The sequence below is a fragment of the Sinocyclocheilus grahami genome, unplaced genomic scaffold (genome assembly GCF_001515645.1).
Source record: "Sinocyclocheilus grahami isolate Dianchi unplaced genomic scaffold, SAMN03320097.WGS_v1.1 scaffold1673.1, whole genome shotgun sequence".
Taxonomy (NCBI): domain Eukaryota; kingdom Metazoa; phylum Chordata; class Actinopteri; order Cypriniformes; family Cyprinidae; genus Sinocyclocheilus; species Sinocyclocheilus grahami.
Window position 1 is genome coordinate 93,957 of NW_015506852.1, and position 15,905 is coordinate 109,861.

The following is a 15,905-nucleotide window of genomic DNA, read 5'->3' on the forward strand; positions in this document are numbered from 1 at the left end:
GCCCCCCCCTCTCTCTCTCTCTCTCTCTCTCTCTCTCTCTCTCTCTCTCTCTCTCTAAACGACTGCAGGAATGTCAGCACAGTAAAAGTGCAGATGAGCTTACAGAGCGAGTGATTGACAGATGTAGATTGACGTGGGTGGTGGAGAAAGTAGAAACTGAACTCTTATAAAATGCCATTTCTTTTGCTGAAGTTGACAAGCCACCAGTCAAAAGCACCGGTGACTCTCACACTGTTAAACACGTACTTGAGCTTTATGTTTGCATGTCACTAAAGCAGGTGAAGCGCTCCGGCGCGGGCGTGAGCACATATGAAGGGGTTGGAGCTGAACGTCTGTTGTGTTTTCATCCATTCAGGTCGCAGGCCAGTGACATGCTGGCTTTGACCACACGCTTACAGCAGAACTCCGATCAGGTGGAGAAGAACATCCTGCTGGCCAATAAACTGCTGCTGGAGGCAAGAAACACTCACTCACTCACTCACACACTCACTCGCACACACACACACACACACCACTCAAAAACAAGTTATAAAACGTTATAAAACAAGTTAATGTTTAGTCCAAATGAAAATACAGACTCAAGTGAAACATTGTAATGGTTCCAATCCATGTGACTTTCTTTCCTCTGTGAAACATAAAAGGGGTATTTTATTTTAAATTATATTGTTAATTTTTTTAATAATATTTTATAAATATATTTAAATTTTTTGTTTTATTATATTTTATATTTTCATTTTATTTGTATTTTTATAAGTTATATTTGACATTTTATTTTATTTACATATTATATATTATATATTGTTTGTTTTTTTACATTTTATTTATTGTTTAGTTTATCATTTATTTCATTTTTGTTGCATTATTTATTGATTGAATTATATTGCCTGTCAGATTATAATCATTAAAGATGACATTATTTACTTCAAACATATGACATTTATGCATATTTTGATGTGAGTACACTTTGTTAAACAGATGTACAACAAATAGGAAAAAAGAAAAAAACATATAATAATAAAGAAAAACTGGTATGAGATCACCCCACAAACAGCTTAAGAGAGATCTAATGGGTTTTGTCTACTATTTTTCAGACCAAGAAGTAACTCAACATGACATTTTATTTCAAATGTAGCTGAAGTATGAGGATGTGTTCTGTCTCCCAAATTAAAGCTAGCTTAGAAGCACACATGCTAAACTGCTAAACCAGCGTGTTAAAGCTCTCTGTGTCTGTTGTGTTTCTCCGATCAGGACCTGGAGAACAAGCGTGCGGGCTCTCCTCTCAAACAGCAGGGTCCCGCCGCCGAGAACCTGTCTCAGGCCGAGATCTTACTGAAGGATCTCTTCATGGACCTGAGCAAAGCCAGAAAGCTGAAGCACCCGCAGGCCGGCGAGATCGAGCTGGAGTGAGTGAACAAACACAAACACACGTAACACACGCCAGTCAGTGCTCGGCTCTAACGCTTTCCTCTGAAATGTGTGTGTGTGTGTGTGTGTAGTGTGAGTAAACTGCACGAGTGCTGGTCCAAATACTGCGGCACCTACAGAGATCTCTACGGCCAGCTGCACGAGCTCTATCTGCCGCCTGGCCTCGACTGGAGCAGCCTGCTGTCTGATAAACAGGTGACTGCCACAACATCACCTACTGACAGCATTCAGGGCTATCGGCACGTCTATTATGAGAAAGTGAAAGAAAAAGTGCAGTTAAAAGGTTCAAACAATGCTTATCCAGACCAATGTGACAGGTTCCTCAAAGAGCATCTTCTGTAGAAAAACCTCTGTCATCTGGTGATTTAAAGCAGGGGATTTCAAACTGAGGTCAAGACTAACTAGAGGGTCGCAAGTGTGTGCTATGAGGGCCGTAAAATTGTTTAGAGAAGAAGTGTAAACGTAAATAAATGATAAAAAGATTAGTACACATAAATAAACAAACATTTGATTTAAATACGTACAAAATAAATAGATAAACGTTAGATTAACACAAAAAATTCAATTAAATAAGCAAATAAATTGATGCAAATTGATTAAAATAATTCAAAAGTAAATAATTAATATAAATAAAACGCCTATAATTGTCACGTGTATGTTCCCGTTTAGTTCATGTTTTCCTTATTTGGTCCTTCCTGTTCCTGTCCTCGTTGTATTACATTTGGTTCCAGCTGTGTTTGTTTAATTAGTTAATTTGCTCCCAGGTGTGTCCCATTGGTGTCTGTGTCTTTATAGTGAGTCTCGTTCTAAGATTCTTGGTCCGGAATTGTTTATGTTCCCTCCTTGTGCTATGTGTGATTCACTGAAGAAGAATATTAAACTCCTTTGTTTTGTACTCCTGGTCTCCTCGTTCCTCGCTCCTCGCTCCGTGCTCCTCACAGTAGCAACCCGAGACAGAATTCCGAACCACACAAAAAGTGAGCGGCGACTTTTCCTCCGGTTGTTTTTTCCGCCTTTTTGAAAAGTTTTTAAGTCAAGTCAAGTCACCTTTATTTATATAGCGCTTTTAACAATACAGATTGTGACAAAGCAACTGAACAGCATTAATTAGGAAAATAGTGTCAATAATGTAAAATGACAATAGTAAACACTCATTTTTCAGTTAAAGACAGTTCATCATTGAATTCAGTGATGTCAACATCCAGCTCAGTTTAAATAATATCTTTGCAATCATGTCAACGATATCGCTGGAAATGAAGTGTCCCCAACTAAGCAAGCCAGAGGCGACAGCGGCAAGGAACCAAAACTCCATCGGTGACAGAATGGAGAAAAAACCTTGGGAGAAACCAGGCTCAGTCGGGGGGCCAGTTCTCCTCTGACCAGACGAACCAGCAGAACGGAAAAATCAATATAAGACGTAATAAAACAGACGATGAACAATATTAACAGCAATTATTATATGATGCAATCAAACTTATAGCAAAATGTGGTAGTTCTGTATGTTGTTTCAGGGTTGGCATCATCTGAGGTCCTCTGAGGGGTTGGCATCATCTCTTCTCAGGTGTTCTGGATCCAGACTGAAGCTTGTGTAAATCCTAGTTACCACCTTTTACCATCCTTTTAGTTTTCCTTGTTTTCCCCGCGGCTATGGAAATTGCCGCTCGGTTCTCCGCCTTAGCTCGCCTAGATCTCCCCTTTGTTGAGTATTCCTGGGAGTTCTGCAGGCTCGCCGCGGCTACGGCCCTAGATGACGCCACCATTAATTCTCTGTTCTGGCTCGGGGCCAAATACCATCGCCCCGTGGACATCCCAGACACCCCGGGACTGAGCTGGAGGGAAGTAATCCTCCGGTGTCTGGAGAGCGTCCTGCCCCGAGCCAGAACCAGCCCGCAGTACGCAGCCTACTCTAGTTCACCGGCCATTAATCTGGCAAGCCCAACGAACATTAATATGGCAAGCCCGCCATGCATTCATGACGCTCCAGTGTCGGCTCCAGCCCCAGAGCTCGCTCCAGTGTCGGCTCCAGCCCCAGAGCGGTCAAGCCCAGGGAGGGCTCCTGATCCCCAGGGCTTGCTCCAGTGTCGGCTCCAGCCCCAGAGCTCGCTCCAGTGCCCGCTCCTTGTAAGCGCTTTCTAGAGCGCCATCTAGTGCCCGCTTCTCCAGAGTGCCCCCCAGGATTCCTACATTTCCCCAAGAAATTTTTTTTGGGGGGGCCATATATCCGTGGCCGAGCCAGCTAAGGCCACCGATGATCCGCCATGGCCTCCTGAGTCCCCTGATTCACCATGGCTCCCTGATCCGCCCTGGAGGCTCTCCTTGTCTCCGCTCTGTTCCGGTCTTGTACCACTCCGGTACTCCCGCGCCATCTGGGAGGGGGGCGATCTGTCACGTGTATGTTCTCGTTTAGTTCCTGTTTCCTTATTTGGTCCTTCCTGTTCCTGTCCTCGTTGTATGAATTTGGTTCCAGCTGTGTTTGTTTAATTAGTTAATTTGCTCCCAGGTGTGTCCCATTGGTGTCTGTGTCTTTATAGTGAGTCCCGTTCTGAGTTTCTTGGTCCGGAATTGTTTATGTCCCCTCATTGTGCTATGTGTGATTCCCTGAAGAAGAATATTAAACTCCTTTGTTTTGTACTCCTGGTCTCCTCGCTCCGTGCTCCTCACAGTAGCAACCCGTGACAATAATAAACATAATCAGTACATACATATTATATTATAACAGAAAAAAAACAATGTAACTTAAAAAATAATGTTAGACATTTGTTTATAGATGAAAAAATCATTAGATGAAAACAAATACATTATAAATTAGATTAAATAAGTAAATGAATAAAAATTATATCAAAATATATAAATTAACATTCGATAAAAACAAACAAGTAAATAATACAGTAATATAACCAATACAGTACTGTAATAGAAATAGAATAGAAAAACATAATGTAACTTAATAGAAACTGATTAATCTCCAAATAATATTTTAGGCATATTTATAAATAAATAAATACATTAGATTGAATAAGCAAATAAATAAAAATTTGAATAATACATAATGAACATTAAATTAACATTAATTAAAACAAATGAATAAATACTTAAAAATTTGATTAAAATAAATACATAAGCAAGTAAATAAATAAATAAATGCATACATACAGAAAGTACTATTACATTTTTAAAAAATTGATGTAACTTAATTGAACCTAAATATTTTCCAAATAAAATTTTAGACATATTTTTAATGTATATTAAACATATGTCTAAGTTTTCAATGTTTTTCTACATTGAAAATTGGGTCTTTATACAAGAAATAATATAGATGCCTTTAAGATTTTAGGATCGCCATGTTTGGGAGTCTGTGGCATTTTAAAGTTTGAAAACCTTCTGCTTTAAAGCACCTAGAAACCAAAACACAGATCAGAAGAAGCTCTAATGAAACATCAAGAGCTTTATTCATCTCCAAAGAAGCATCTAGCAGCTCAAGAGACCTGAACATGTTTCATTACTGAAGCCAAGAGCGTCTGAAGAAGCTTTATTTGAGTGTGTGTGTGTGTGTGTGTGTGTGTTTCAGAAGCTGATTCAGGAAGATGTTTACGGTCCGACTCTGTCTGATGTGGAGAAACAGATTGCAGTCCACAACATTCTGCATAAACAGATGGAGGCGTATCGCTCGGCTCTGGAGAGCAGCGGCGTCAGTCTTACACACACACACACACACACACACACACACAAACACAGTAAACACACACACACACACAAACACAGTAAACACAAACACAGTAAACACACACACACACACACACACACACAAACACAGTAAACACACACACACAGTAAACACAATAAACACACACACACACACACACACAGTAAACACACACACAAACACAGTAAACACATACACATTTGGGGTGATAGGAACCAAGTGACATTAGCGTGACACTCGTGTAATTCGTTTTTTTCTTTCAATTGTGTGCATGTAAAATTATTTTATAATAGAATAGAATAATTTTATTGTCAACATTTTGTACACTTTCCAACAAGGTCTCATTTGTTAACATGTTAATGCATCATCTAACATGAACTAACAATGAGCAAAATATTTGTAAACCTTTATTAATCTTTGATGCTAGTTGATAAAAATGCAGTTGTTGATTGGTTGTCCAAGTTAGTTCACAACATTAAAAGATTTTTAAAAATGTAGTAGTAAATTATTTAATGATTTATCTTAATAGAGGGAGGAGAGGTCCGTCGTGAGGAACGAGCAGCGTCTGGCGGATCTGAGAGAGCTTTGCACCAGCATCGCTCCTCTACACCTGCGCCGGAGCACCACAGACAAACCCATCAATGCTATCGCTCTGTGTGACTGGAGCACTGAGAAGGTAACCTCCTTTTCTGACATTAATTAATACTTTTATTGATCAAGGATGCATTAAATTGATCAAAAGTGACAGTACAGGTATTTATAATGTTGCAAAAGATTTGGAAAGCTCATCAGTGGAGGACGAACTGTGCTAAACGTTTCTCTGCTGCAGGACTCTGTGAAGAAAGGCGACAAGGTCGCGCTGGTCTCTGATCCCAGAGAGGAGATCTGGGAGGTGAAATCCACCTCAGGAGAGACCAAGCTCATCCCAGGAGTCTGTTTCCTCATCCCTCCACCCGATTCAGGTGCCATCGACAGGGTGGACGGGTAAGAAAGCTCCTGAGACGCAGGAAGTGCTGGTCTAGCTCTCCCAGCTGCTTCCTGTATTAACATTCCTGTGTTTTTGTCTTGTATTCAGTCTGAGCAGAGATTTCTCTGATCTGAAGAGGACGAGGTCGGCTCTACAGGCCCAGGTGAAGACACCTGCAGTGGAGGTCACGCAGTTCGTAAAACAAGGTCTGAAGCAGTGTTATGTATTTACCATTGATATACTATCAGGGTGCCATCGACAGGGTGGACGGGTAAGAAAGCTCCTGAGACGCAGGAAGTGCTGGTCTAGCTCTCCCAGCTGCTTCCTGTTTTAACATTCCTGTGTTTTTGTCTTGTATTCAGTCTGAGCAGAGATTTCTCTGATCTGAAGAGGACGAGGTCGGCTCTACAGGCCCAGGTGAAGACACCTGCAGTGGAGGTCACGCAGTTCGTAAAACAAGGTCTGAAGCAGTGTTATGTATTTACCATTGATATACTATCATAGTTTTTGTTTATTTTTTGAAATAGGTTTCATTTTATTGTCTGTGTGTGTGTGTTTTCTGGGAGTTTTTAAATTTTCTTTTTTCTTTAAATTTTAATTAAAGTTTTAGTAATTTTGTTGTTGTTGTTTTATTTTTGTTATTTTAAATATGACTATATAGTTTTAAAAACTTTTAGTTTTTAATTAAAGTTTATTTAATTTGAGTTATTTTAGTATTTTAACTTAAATTAAAATATATATTTTTTTAAACTTAATGTTGCCAAGGCAACATTTCTCATTGTCGTTTAGTTTATTTCAGTTAATGTTTATTTTGTTTTGTTTAAAATAATTAACTTTTTTTTTTATTAAAGGAACAGTTCACACAAAAAACTTAAAATTTGAAATTTGAAAAATTTTGAAAATGTACTCACTCTCAGGTCATCCAAGATGTAGATAAGTTTGTTTGTTCATCAGATTTGGAGAAATGTAGCATTACATCACTTGATCACCAGTGGATCCTCTGCAGTGAATGGGTGCCGTCAGAATGAGAGTTCAAACAGCTGATAAAAACATCACAATTGCAGCTAAAATACCATAATCATTAATAATGCTTTCTTCAGTGAAAAAGTCATCTGGTCTGAATCAGGAGAGAAATCTGCACAGATCAAGCACCGTTTACAAGCCAAAACAGTCCAAAACAGCTCTAAACAAATATGTTGGTGGATTTTGATGTGAGAGACAACAGGAGATGGACTTTTTCACTGGAGGAATTAAGGATTGTGGACTTGTATTTTAGCCGGAAGCAACATTTTAAAGTTAAAACATCTTAATGATGGATTTGTTTCTTACAAACACACAACTTTTGGCTTCACAAGACAATAACTGATGGACTGGAGTGGTGTGGATTATTGTGTTTTTATCAGCTGTTTGGACTCTCATTCTGACGGCACCCATTCACTGCAGAGCATCCATTGGTGAGCACGTGTCTGTTCCCTTGAAGAAACAAAATCATCTTCATCTTGGATGGCCTGAGGGTGAATTATCATGTTAAATTTGAGTCGTAAATTGTTATTTCTCCCAACAGTCGCTGTGGCCACCGTTCCTGACAGCGCAAAGGCCGGCCTCATTGACAGCCGGCTGGAACAGATCTATTTAGACCTGCTGAAGTTAGAGAAAGACATGCAGAACCGAATGAGGTCTCCGTTAGATCGCGCCGCACCCATCGGAGATCTGTCTTCCAGAATCAAAGACCACGATGTAAGAGCGGGAATCAAAACCAATAGATTTTCGAGTCTAAATGTGGTTATTTAGTTGGTCAAAGGAGAAACAAATGCTGGATAATATAGTTCGTATGAAACATTGACTGACACCCAGTTTGCTCTGATCTCTCCAGAGTTTTGTCACGATTCTAAAGAACCTGGAGGCAGAGAAAGCATCGGCTCAGAGGGACATGGAGCCCCTGATATCCCAGAAACCCCTGGGGCCCACCACGTCCTCACTGCCTCTGAAACTAAGCAAAATCAACAACAAAACCGACGACATCACCGCCCTCTCTGATCTCTACCACAAGAAGTAAGAAACAACAAGAAGCCTGCAGTAAATCACACAAGCAAGGCTTCATAAAGTATTGTGCTATTTCTATGGTTTATGGAGACATACTATGGTAAAAACTTGGGATTATTTCTTCAGGGTCACGTCTTCCATGTTCCTGGAGAAACAGATCAAGAAGGTGTGCAATATGCTGACTGCGTTCGAGGATCAGTTGGCTGCAGACACTGGCATATTTGATGAACCCAATGCCATCCGCAACCACTCCAGACAGCTGCAGGTAGACACCACTGATATATAATAGAGAACTGGATTGCTCATGACGTCATAAAAGTATCACATATCATATTCATTACAGTAGCGTACATAAACATCAGCTGGATGAGATCCTAAAAAATATGCATTTCAAATGACAAAGTGCTCACGGAATCTGAATAAAGATTTATGATTTCTATACGTTAATTCGCCTTGTACATTCACTGTTTATGTAATTATGTCATTGTATTTTTATTCCTACGGTAGGCTAACTGCAAATGTTACAATGATTTTGGTAACAGCATGCATTTTGAAGAAGTTAATGATTTAAACGTTAAATTAATAATTAACCATACATAACATAACATTTTATTGAAACTGCAATGCTAGTAAAACTCCATAGAGTTTGCGCAATCTTGAAGAGTCTGAAATAGACATTGCTCCATCAGGACATAAAAAATATACACATCATAACTTATTCAGAGAAATAACGCTGACTGCATATGCTACGGACTTAAGGACATGAAGCTTTATTTCCAACATGATGCTTGGTAAGCTTTGATTTTCAATACCATATAGAGCAATATAGTAACAGAGGCTTCTATTGTAATATTTTTTGTTTATCCGAATCCATTTCTGATACTAATACCAGATATATGTTCATGTTTAATATTTCCTGCATAATTACGTACATAGAGAAATATATTTAGTTTTGGATCAGTTACTTGTGTCGGCATGTGCGCAGCAGACACACCCACCTTAACGATTTCGATATGTCACTTATCCTGTCCGAAAAGACCATAAACATCTGAAGTAACAATTAATTTACATACACATATATTAAAAACTAATCAGATCAGGTGATTTTAGGTCAGTATTTTGGCTGTCAGTCAATGGTGCTCTCTGCTGGTAGGGAATAGTAAGATCGATGACGGCTCCTGATAGCACTTTAGAATGCAATCCAGTCATTATAGATCAGTTGTAGATGCTCAAACACAATGTGAAATGCTGCTATGTGTCGTTATCTATAGTATTAAAGGGATAGGTCTGCCATATACATGAAAAAAGTAGATTTTTTACTATGTTGTGATCGAATATATGCAGCCTCGGTGAGCAGAAGAGAGTTCTTTCAAAAACATTTAACAATCTTTCCGATCTTAAACTTTTGAATGTAGTGCATCATGCATTATATTCAAAGTCTTCTGAAGCCTTATGAAAGAAACACCAATTTACCAGTTCAAGTCATTATTACCTAAATATCTTCCCTTTTAGATTCAGGGCTGAAATGAAAGTATGAGTGGTTTGGATATGGTACAACTTCCCATGCAAAATATTGTAATGATTTGTCTGTAAATGTCTATAATTGTTTTCTCTTTAGACCATGATTAAAGATGTTATATCCAAGAAAGATGACATTCAGCAGCTGAACCGTGAGTTGGAAGTCACAGAGCAGGCATGTAGCTCCCTGCAGAAGAGCTTCCAGGAGTATTGCCCTGATATCCGCCACCAAGAGACCGAGGTCAAGCACTTGAGGAATCGCTACTCTAACATCAAAAGCCAGCTGCAGCAAAGGTGAGATGTCAAAAAGAGGCATCTTTTTTGTTTCTTGAGGCAAGTCTGTTTTTTTACAGTGCTACAGTCTTTTGAACTCTATCCGTAAATTTTAATTCACAGGCCAACTCTGTTGCAAGAGGTGGTCAATAAAAATAAGGAATTTAACAGTGCCAACCAGTCACTCACTGCTTTCCTCATCAATATGCCCAACAACGAAGTTCGGCCTGGTGAAAGTGTGTCGCAAATCTATGCCAAGCAAAACTCTCAGTTGGTCAGTATTAAGTTTTATTGGCATGGTTTTGATTATTTACATTTTTTTTTATTACTATTATATTTTTTATATATTTATTTTAAATATTTATAAATTCTTAAAGAAGAAATAGTTTTTGATGTAAAAAACAATTAGAACTATTGCTATTAGTATATTGATTGCTTATTTTTTGCAATTCCGTTTAGTGCCACTAGTGGCACGGAAATTACATGTATCACATTTCTCAGATACATTGGATTTTCGTGTAATATCATGTAAAAAAAATTGGGTTTTTTTTGGTTGCAGAGGGCAGTTGAAGACATCAAGAGAAAGCAGGATGATGTAAACCGGTTGGTGAAAATTTCTCGTGAACTGCAGGGCATTCTTAACGTACGAAGGCCATCTTGAACATAATCATACTACTGCACATTTCACATGTCAGTTCTAACATGAATGTAAATGATCTGTTGCTTCTGTGTCTTCAGGAGTATGATCTGAATTCTAACAAATACCGCAGTGCATTGGGAAAACCAGAAATAAACACAAAAATACTTGATTACATCACAATGGCTGAAGCTGTGCAGAGGAAGGTAGGTTGCTTTGCCATATTAATGACTTATTGTTTATGTACGTTTCCAAATATCTGTACAATTGGTTACTTTAGGAAAGGGATGTTGTGAACCTTTACTCTGAAGTATCAGCACAGAATAATCAACTACTGAATCAAGTGATCTTGGCCAAGGACCTCATCAACAAGGTACTGACTTTCTAAGCAACAATCATTGGAATAAATAACAAGTTAAATGCAAATGTTGTTGAAGGGTGTAAAGCTACCATGAACTTCTTAACTTAACCTAAACAAATCTTTATTTGTATCCCATGAATAGAATGATGAAATTGTGAGCCATGTGGTGGTAAGGCAGCAACTTCAGATGCAAAGTCAGCAGAGAGACATGGACGAAGTTGACGGTCTGAAGCAAGAGCTGGCTGAGGAAATATCTCGCCGTGCTTATGCCGAGAATGATTTAACGACCTACAGGAAACGGATGGTGTCCCTGAAGAGTCGGAGAGGTGTGGAGCGAGTGGAAGAAAAGGAAACTGTGCATTACTACCGTGATCAGAAGCTAGAGGCCAACTTGGAAGCACTTAAGAGGAGGATAACAGAAGAGATACATAAGCGATCCGAATTGCACACAGAAATTGAGATTGTCAACAAAAAAATGGTCAGTCATGAACGTGAAATTATCGAAGTGAAGCCCAAGCTGGTGACAAAGGTGCTTACAGAAATTGAGCGTGATCCCAAATTGGATGTTGAAGCCACGAGGATCAGGGAGCTCATACTCAAACTAAGGGAGGAAATTCGAGTGCACGAGAGTGAAACGGTACATATGAGAACGGAAGTTACTGTCTTGGAGAGCAAGAGGCCTGTGATAAAAGAGAAAGTGGTTCTGAAAGAGGTCGTGAAGCTGGAAAAAGACCCCGAAATGTTAAAAGCTGTGATTACCTTCAAGAACGAGGTTGCGGATGAGGGTATCAGATGCCAGAACCTGAATGATCAGATATTCCAGATTAGGAGTCAGATCAATAATCTGGAGAGGATTATTCCAACTATACAACCGAAAACTATCATCAAGGAGGTGAAAAAGGTGGAGCAGGATGCCGAACTCCTACAAGAGTCCAAGACTCTCCGTGTACACCTGGAAGAACTGATCCGAGAATACAGTACTTTGATGAAAGAGTTCTCCAGCCTTCAGCTCCGCTACAGCCAAGTGGAGACCATCAAACAAAAGATAGAGTTTAATGAGATCATCCATGAGATATTCAGAATTGACCCTGAGACAGAGGTGGAACTGAGACGGCTGAGAAATGAGCTTCTTGAAATAAGCAGACGGCGTACTAGCTTTGAAAATGAGATCAACGTGATCATGGTGGATCTGAAGACTCTGCGCTCTGAGAAGCCCAAGGTTGAACTGAAGGAAGTGACTCGAGAGGTGGTGAAAGAAGAGAGGAGTCCTGAAATTGTCAAAGAAATCAAGAGGTTGAATGAGCAGCTCACCATTTTGAGAACCAATTTCGACTCCACTATGAATCGGGTGATTCGTCTACGCAAGGACAGGGATGAGTGGAAGGCCGAAAGATCAAAGGTGGAGACCAAAGTGGTGACCAAAGAATTTATAAGGTATGAAAATGACCCTCTCCTGGAGAAGGAAGCTGAACGTCTCAGGAGGGAAGTACGTGAGGAAGTTCAACGTCGTCGAACAGTGGAGGAGAATGTGTTTGACCTTAAAAACAAGTACATTGTGCTGGAGAGACAGAGACCAGAGGAAAGGGTTGTGGTCCAAGAAATTGTGCGCCTCCAGACAGATCCCAGTCAGATTCTGGCTCACGAGAGGTTAGTCAAGACTTTGGAAGAGACCATCAAGGTTCGTAGGCAGCTAGAACTGGAGGTGCAGCAGATGAGATCTCTAGTCCTGGAGCTGGAGAAAAAACTGGAGCTTGTGGATCGGCAGAAGAAGATCCTAGTGGAGACAGAGCTGAGACAAATCAAGGCTAGAATCTATGAACTTGAAACTTGCCCAACACCTGTTGAGGAAAAGATTGTTATAGAGGAGGTTTTGAAAGTTGAGAGAGACCCTACAGTCGACAAACTAATCACTGACTTTCGCGTTACCATGGAAAGCGAGGGTGCCAGAATTACCCACCTGGAGAGAGATATTCGAAACCTCAAAATCAGGATAGAGTCCCTGACCAAAGAGAAATCTGTGGAGAGGGTCATCCACAAAGAGGTTATCAGGGTTGAGAAGGACCAAACGGTGGAGGCTGAGAGAGAAAACCTTAGAGCTCAACTCACCCAGTTGAAGAATGCTAGAGCCCTCAAAGATGAAGAGCATCTGCGACTCAACAACAAAATAACTCGAATTCAGACAACCAGAACAAATTTCTCTCAAGAGGAGACCACCTTGATTGTTTACAGGGATAGAATCAAGAAAGAGACGCATGAACTTCTCCAGGAATTGAGAAGACTGGAGTCTCAAAAGCAGGAGATCACCATAACTTTCCAACATCATTCCAAGCTCTTGAGTGAGAGGAACCAAGTCAGCAGGCAAAAGAGCATCAAGCTGGAGTCTGAGATCCAGCGTCTGGAGAGAGAAATCCTGGAAGTGAAAGAGCTTATCAACCAACGGGAAATTACTATCATGGAGCTCCATAAACAAGCAAAGGAGGCACAACATACAGAGACAAACACCAGAGAGACTAACGTCTCCACCAAAATCACCATTCTGGACCAAGAGACCGGCAAAGACATGTCAGCCTATGACGCCTATGTTGAAGGTCTGATTGATCGCAATCAGTACATCCACTTCCAAGAGCTTGAGTGTAGTTGGGAGGAAATCACAACCACCGGTCCTGAAGGTGAGACCACGCTTCTGCAGGATCGTAAAAGTGGAAAGCAGTACTCCATCAAGACAGCCCTGCAAAATGGCAGACTGACCCAGTATGACCTTCAGCGCTACAGAGAGGGCAAAATGTCCATTTCAGAGTTTTCTCTTCTGGTCGCAGGGGAGAAGAAATCAACATCCTTCCCTGCTCTAAGTGCAACGCAAACAACAACTGTTCAGACACTCGCTCCAACAAGCCAGAGCTACAACTCCTCCTCTTCATTGACGCGCCGCCTGTCCTACTCCAGCAATAGCAACTTAAACTCACTGCTGATCACCAATGGAGATGAGCTCTTCCCGATTTCTGGCATCTTAGATGTCACCACAGACAGCCGCATGTCTGTACGAAGTGCCCTAACACGCAAACTGATTGATCAAGACACAGCGATGAGACTTCTGGAAGCTCAGGCCGCCACTGGAGGTATTGTGGATCTGAACAAGAAGGACAAGCTCTCCATTCACAAGGCAGCAGAGCATGGATTGATTGATTCGAGCCATCTTCACAAACTCCTCAGTGCCCAGAAGGCCTTTACTGGTTTTGAAGACCCCATGTCCAAAGAGCGAATGTCCGTGGGAGAAGCCGCCCGCAGGGGATGGATCCCCAACGACAGTGGCATGTGGTTCATGGAGGCGCAGATGCTGACCGGCGGACTGGTAGACCCGAACCGAGCAGGTCGCATTGACATGCAAAATGCTGTTGACACAAAACTGATCGACGCATCTGTGGCCAAGAAACTTCAGGATGATTCAGCATTCGTGAAGAACGTGATCGACCCCATCAAGAAGGAAAAGATCACATATAAGGAGGCCATGGCTCGATGCAAGAGGGACTACACCACAGGGCTGCTCCTGCTCCCAGCTGCCTCGACTGACACTGTTGACGCTCCATCCTATGCCAGCTACAAATTCTCCAGAAGATAAAGACAAACCCAAGAGTGAAAACAGATTTAAGTGCTGCATAACAAGGGACTTTTAATTCTAGGGCTTTTTTCATACCCATATATAAGATAAATAATCTCTGGAGCCTCTCATACTGAGGAGTTTATATTTTCCTGTCTATGCTTTTCCAGTTACTCATTATTTTCTGGTTTATCTTAATGAATGGGCTGAATTGATTTTTGAACTTCATATATAATAAAAAATCCTATTTCATATATACCTAAAGTGACTTTGTATGCATTATCTTTCCAGCTAGGAAAAGTGAATATCTACAGTAAATTCAATCTCTGAATGAAAACGCTCAACAGCAGGGTTTCCCAAACTGGGGTTCGTGAACCCCTGGAGGTTTGAAAGGGAACTGCAGGTGATTTGTGAGTTAATGAAAATGAATTAATCATAAAAATCTAAAATAATAAAAAATAATATTAAAATCACAATACAACCCTTGCAAAAAAGTTGATATAGTTAAATGTTTACTTGCATATCATGTGACTCACTAAGATCAGAGAACTGTGAACATGCAAATATGCCATTAAATTATTAACTTATTTATATTTTTAAAATTATATACTTAATATTTTAGCTTAGAGGGGTACGGGTGACAAAAAAGTTTGGGAATCTCCTCTATACAGGGTTTCTAGAATTTATCAGTTTTGATCCATAATAAAAGGTTTCCCTAATAATAAAGGCCTAAACATTAAATAATTTTGACCAAGAAAATGCTAAGAAGCATACATTTTCATTCCACTCTAATAGTAATAATATTAGTTATAAATTACAGTATTTTTACTGATTCACATATGTGATCTTACACATAAAAACAACACATATACACAAATGTACACACATAAATGTGTTTACCATCTGAAATTTGTTTATTTATTTTTCATACAAATGTATGACTGGAAAAATATAGAACATATTTATATATATATATATAGAGAGAGAGAGAGAGAGAGAATGCTATTAAATATCACAGTACAGTTGCAAGCATATGCACATTTTTAATTTGCAAACAAATCAAAGTGCTTTTATTCAGATTGCTCCTGATCACCACAGAATCCCCTCTGGCCATGTACAGTATTGTGCAAAACTCAAATGTCTCAAAATGTCCCTTGCACAAACAATTAAAAATACTTCATCAAAAACGATATGGAGTGTTTACAAAATTTCAACTCGGATACAACAAGTATCTGATGTAAACTTGGTCCACTTTTCAAACTCATTCATTCATTGTCTTCCAAAGAGCGTCATCCATACACAAATCAAAACGACATGTCCTACGGCTGTTTAACACGTGTTGAACATCTATATGGCTTTAAACCTTTCAGTCATGGTTAGCCT

At 39.9% G+C, this 15,905-nt stretch overlaps 1 protein-coding gene across 3 annotated transcripts in view; it reads left to right on the forward strand.

Moving 5' to 3' along the window:
- Window positions 1-14,634, forward strand: part of LOC107571950 (envoplakin-like) — a 26,910-nt gene extending 12,276 nt beyond the window's left edge. Inside the window, exons 3-18 of one of the 3 annotated variants that reach the window (XM_016258339.1) lie at window positions 356-455; window positions 1,249-1,403; window positions 1,497-1,620; window positions 4,994-5,113; window positions 5,658-5,804; window positions 5,958-6,112; window positions 6,204-6,301; window positions 7,660-7,832; window positions 7,969-8,147; window positions 8,265-8,403; window positions 9,757-9,950; window positions 10,053-10,203; window positions 10,489-10,572; window positions 10,668-10,772; window positions 10,847-10,939; window positions 11,070-14,634. In XM_016258339.1, the coding sequence (XP_016113825.1) occupies window positions 356-455; window positions 1,249-1,403; window positions 1,497-1,620; window positions 4,994-5,113; window positions 5,658-5,804; window positions 5,958-6,112; window positions 6,204-6,301; window positions 7,660-7,832; window positions 7,969-8,147; window positions 8,265-8,403; window positions 9,757-9,950; window positions 10,053-10,203; window positions 10,489-10,572; window positions 10,668-10,772; window positions 10,847-10,939; window positions 11,070-14,543 (5,491 nt within the window). In that variant the 3' untranslated portion in view covers window positions 14,544-14,634. The remainder of the gene's footprint in view (window positions 1-355; window positions 456-1,248; window positions 1,404-1,496; window positions 1,621-4,993; window positions 5,114-5,657; window positions 5,805-5,957; window positions 6,113-6,203; window positions 6,302-7,659; window positions 7,833-7,968; window positions 8,148-8,264; window positions 8,404-9,756; window positions 9,951-10,052; window positions 10,204-10,488; window positions 10,573-10,667; window positions 10,773-10,846; window positions 10,940-11,069) is intronic. The other 2 variants (XM_016258340.1, XM_016258341.1) reach the window with 2 other exon arrangements.
- The last annotated feature ends 1,271 nt before the right edge of the window (window positions 14,635-15,905 follow it).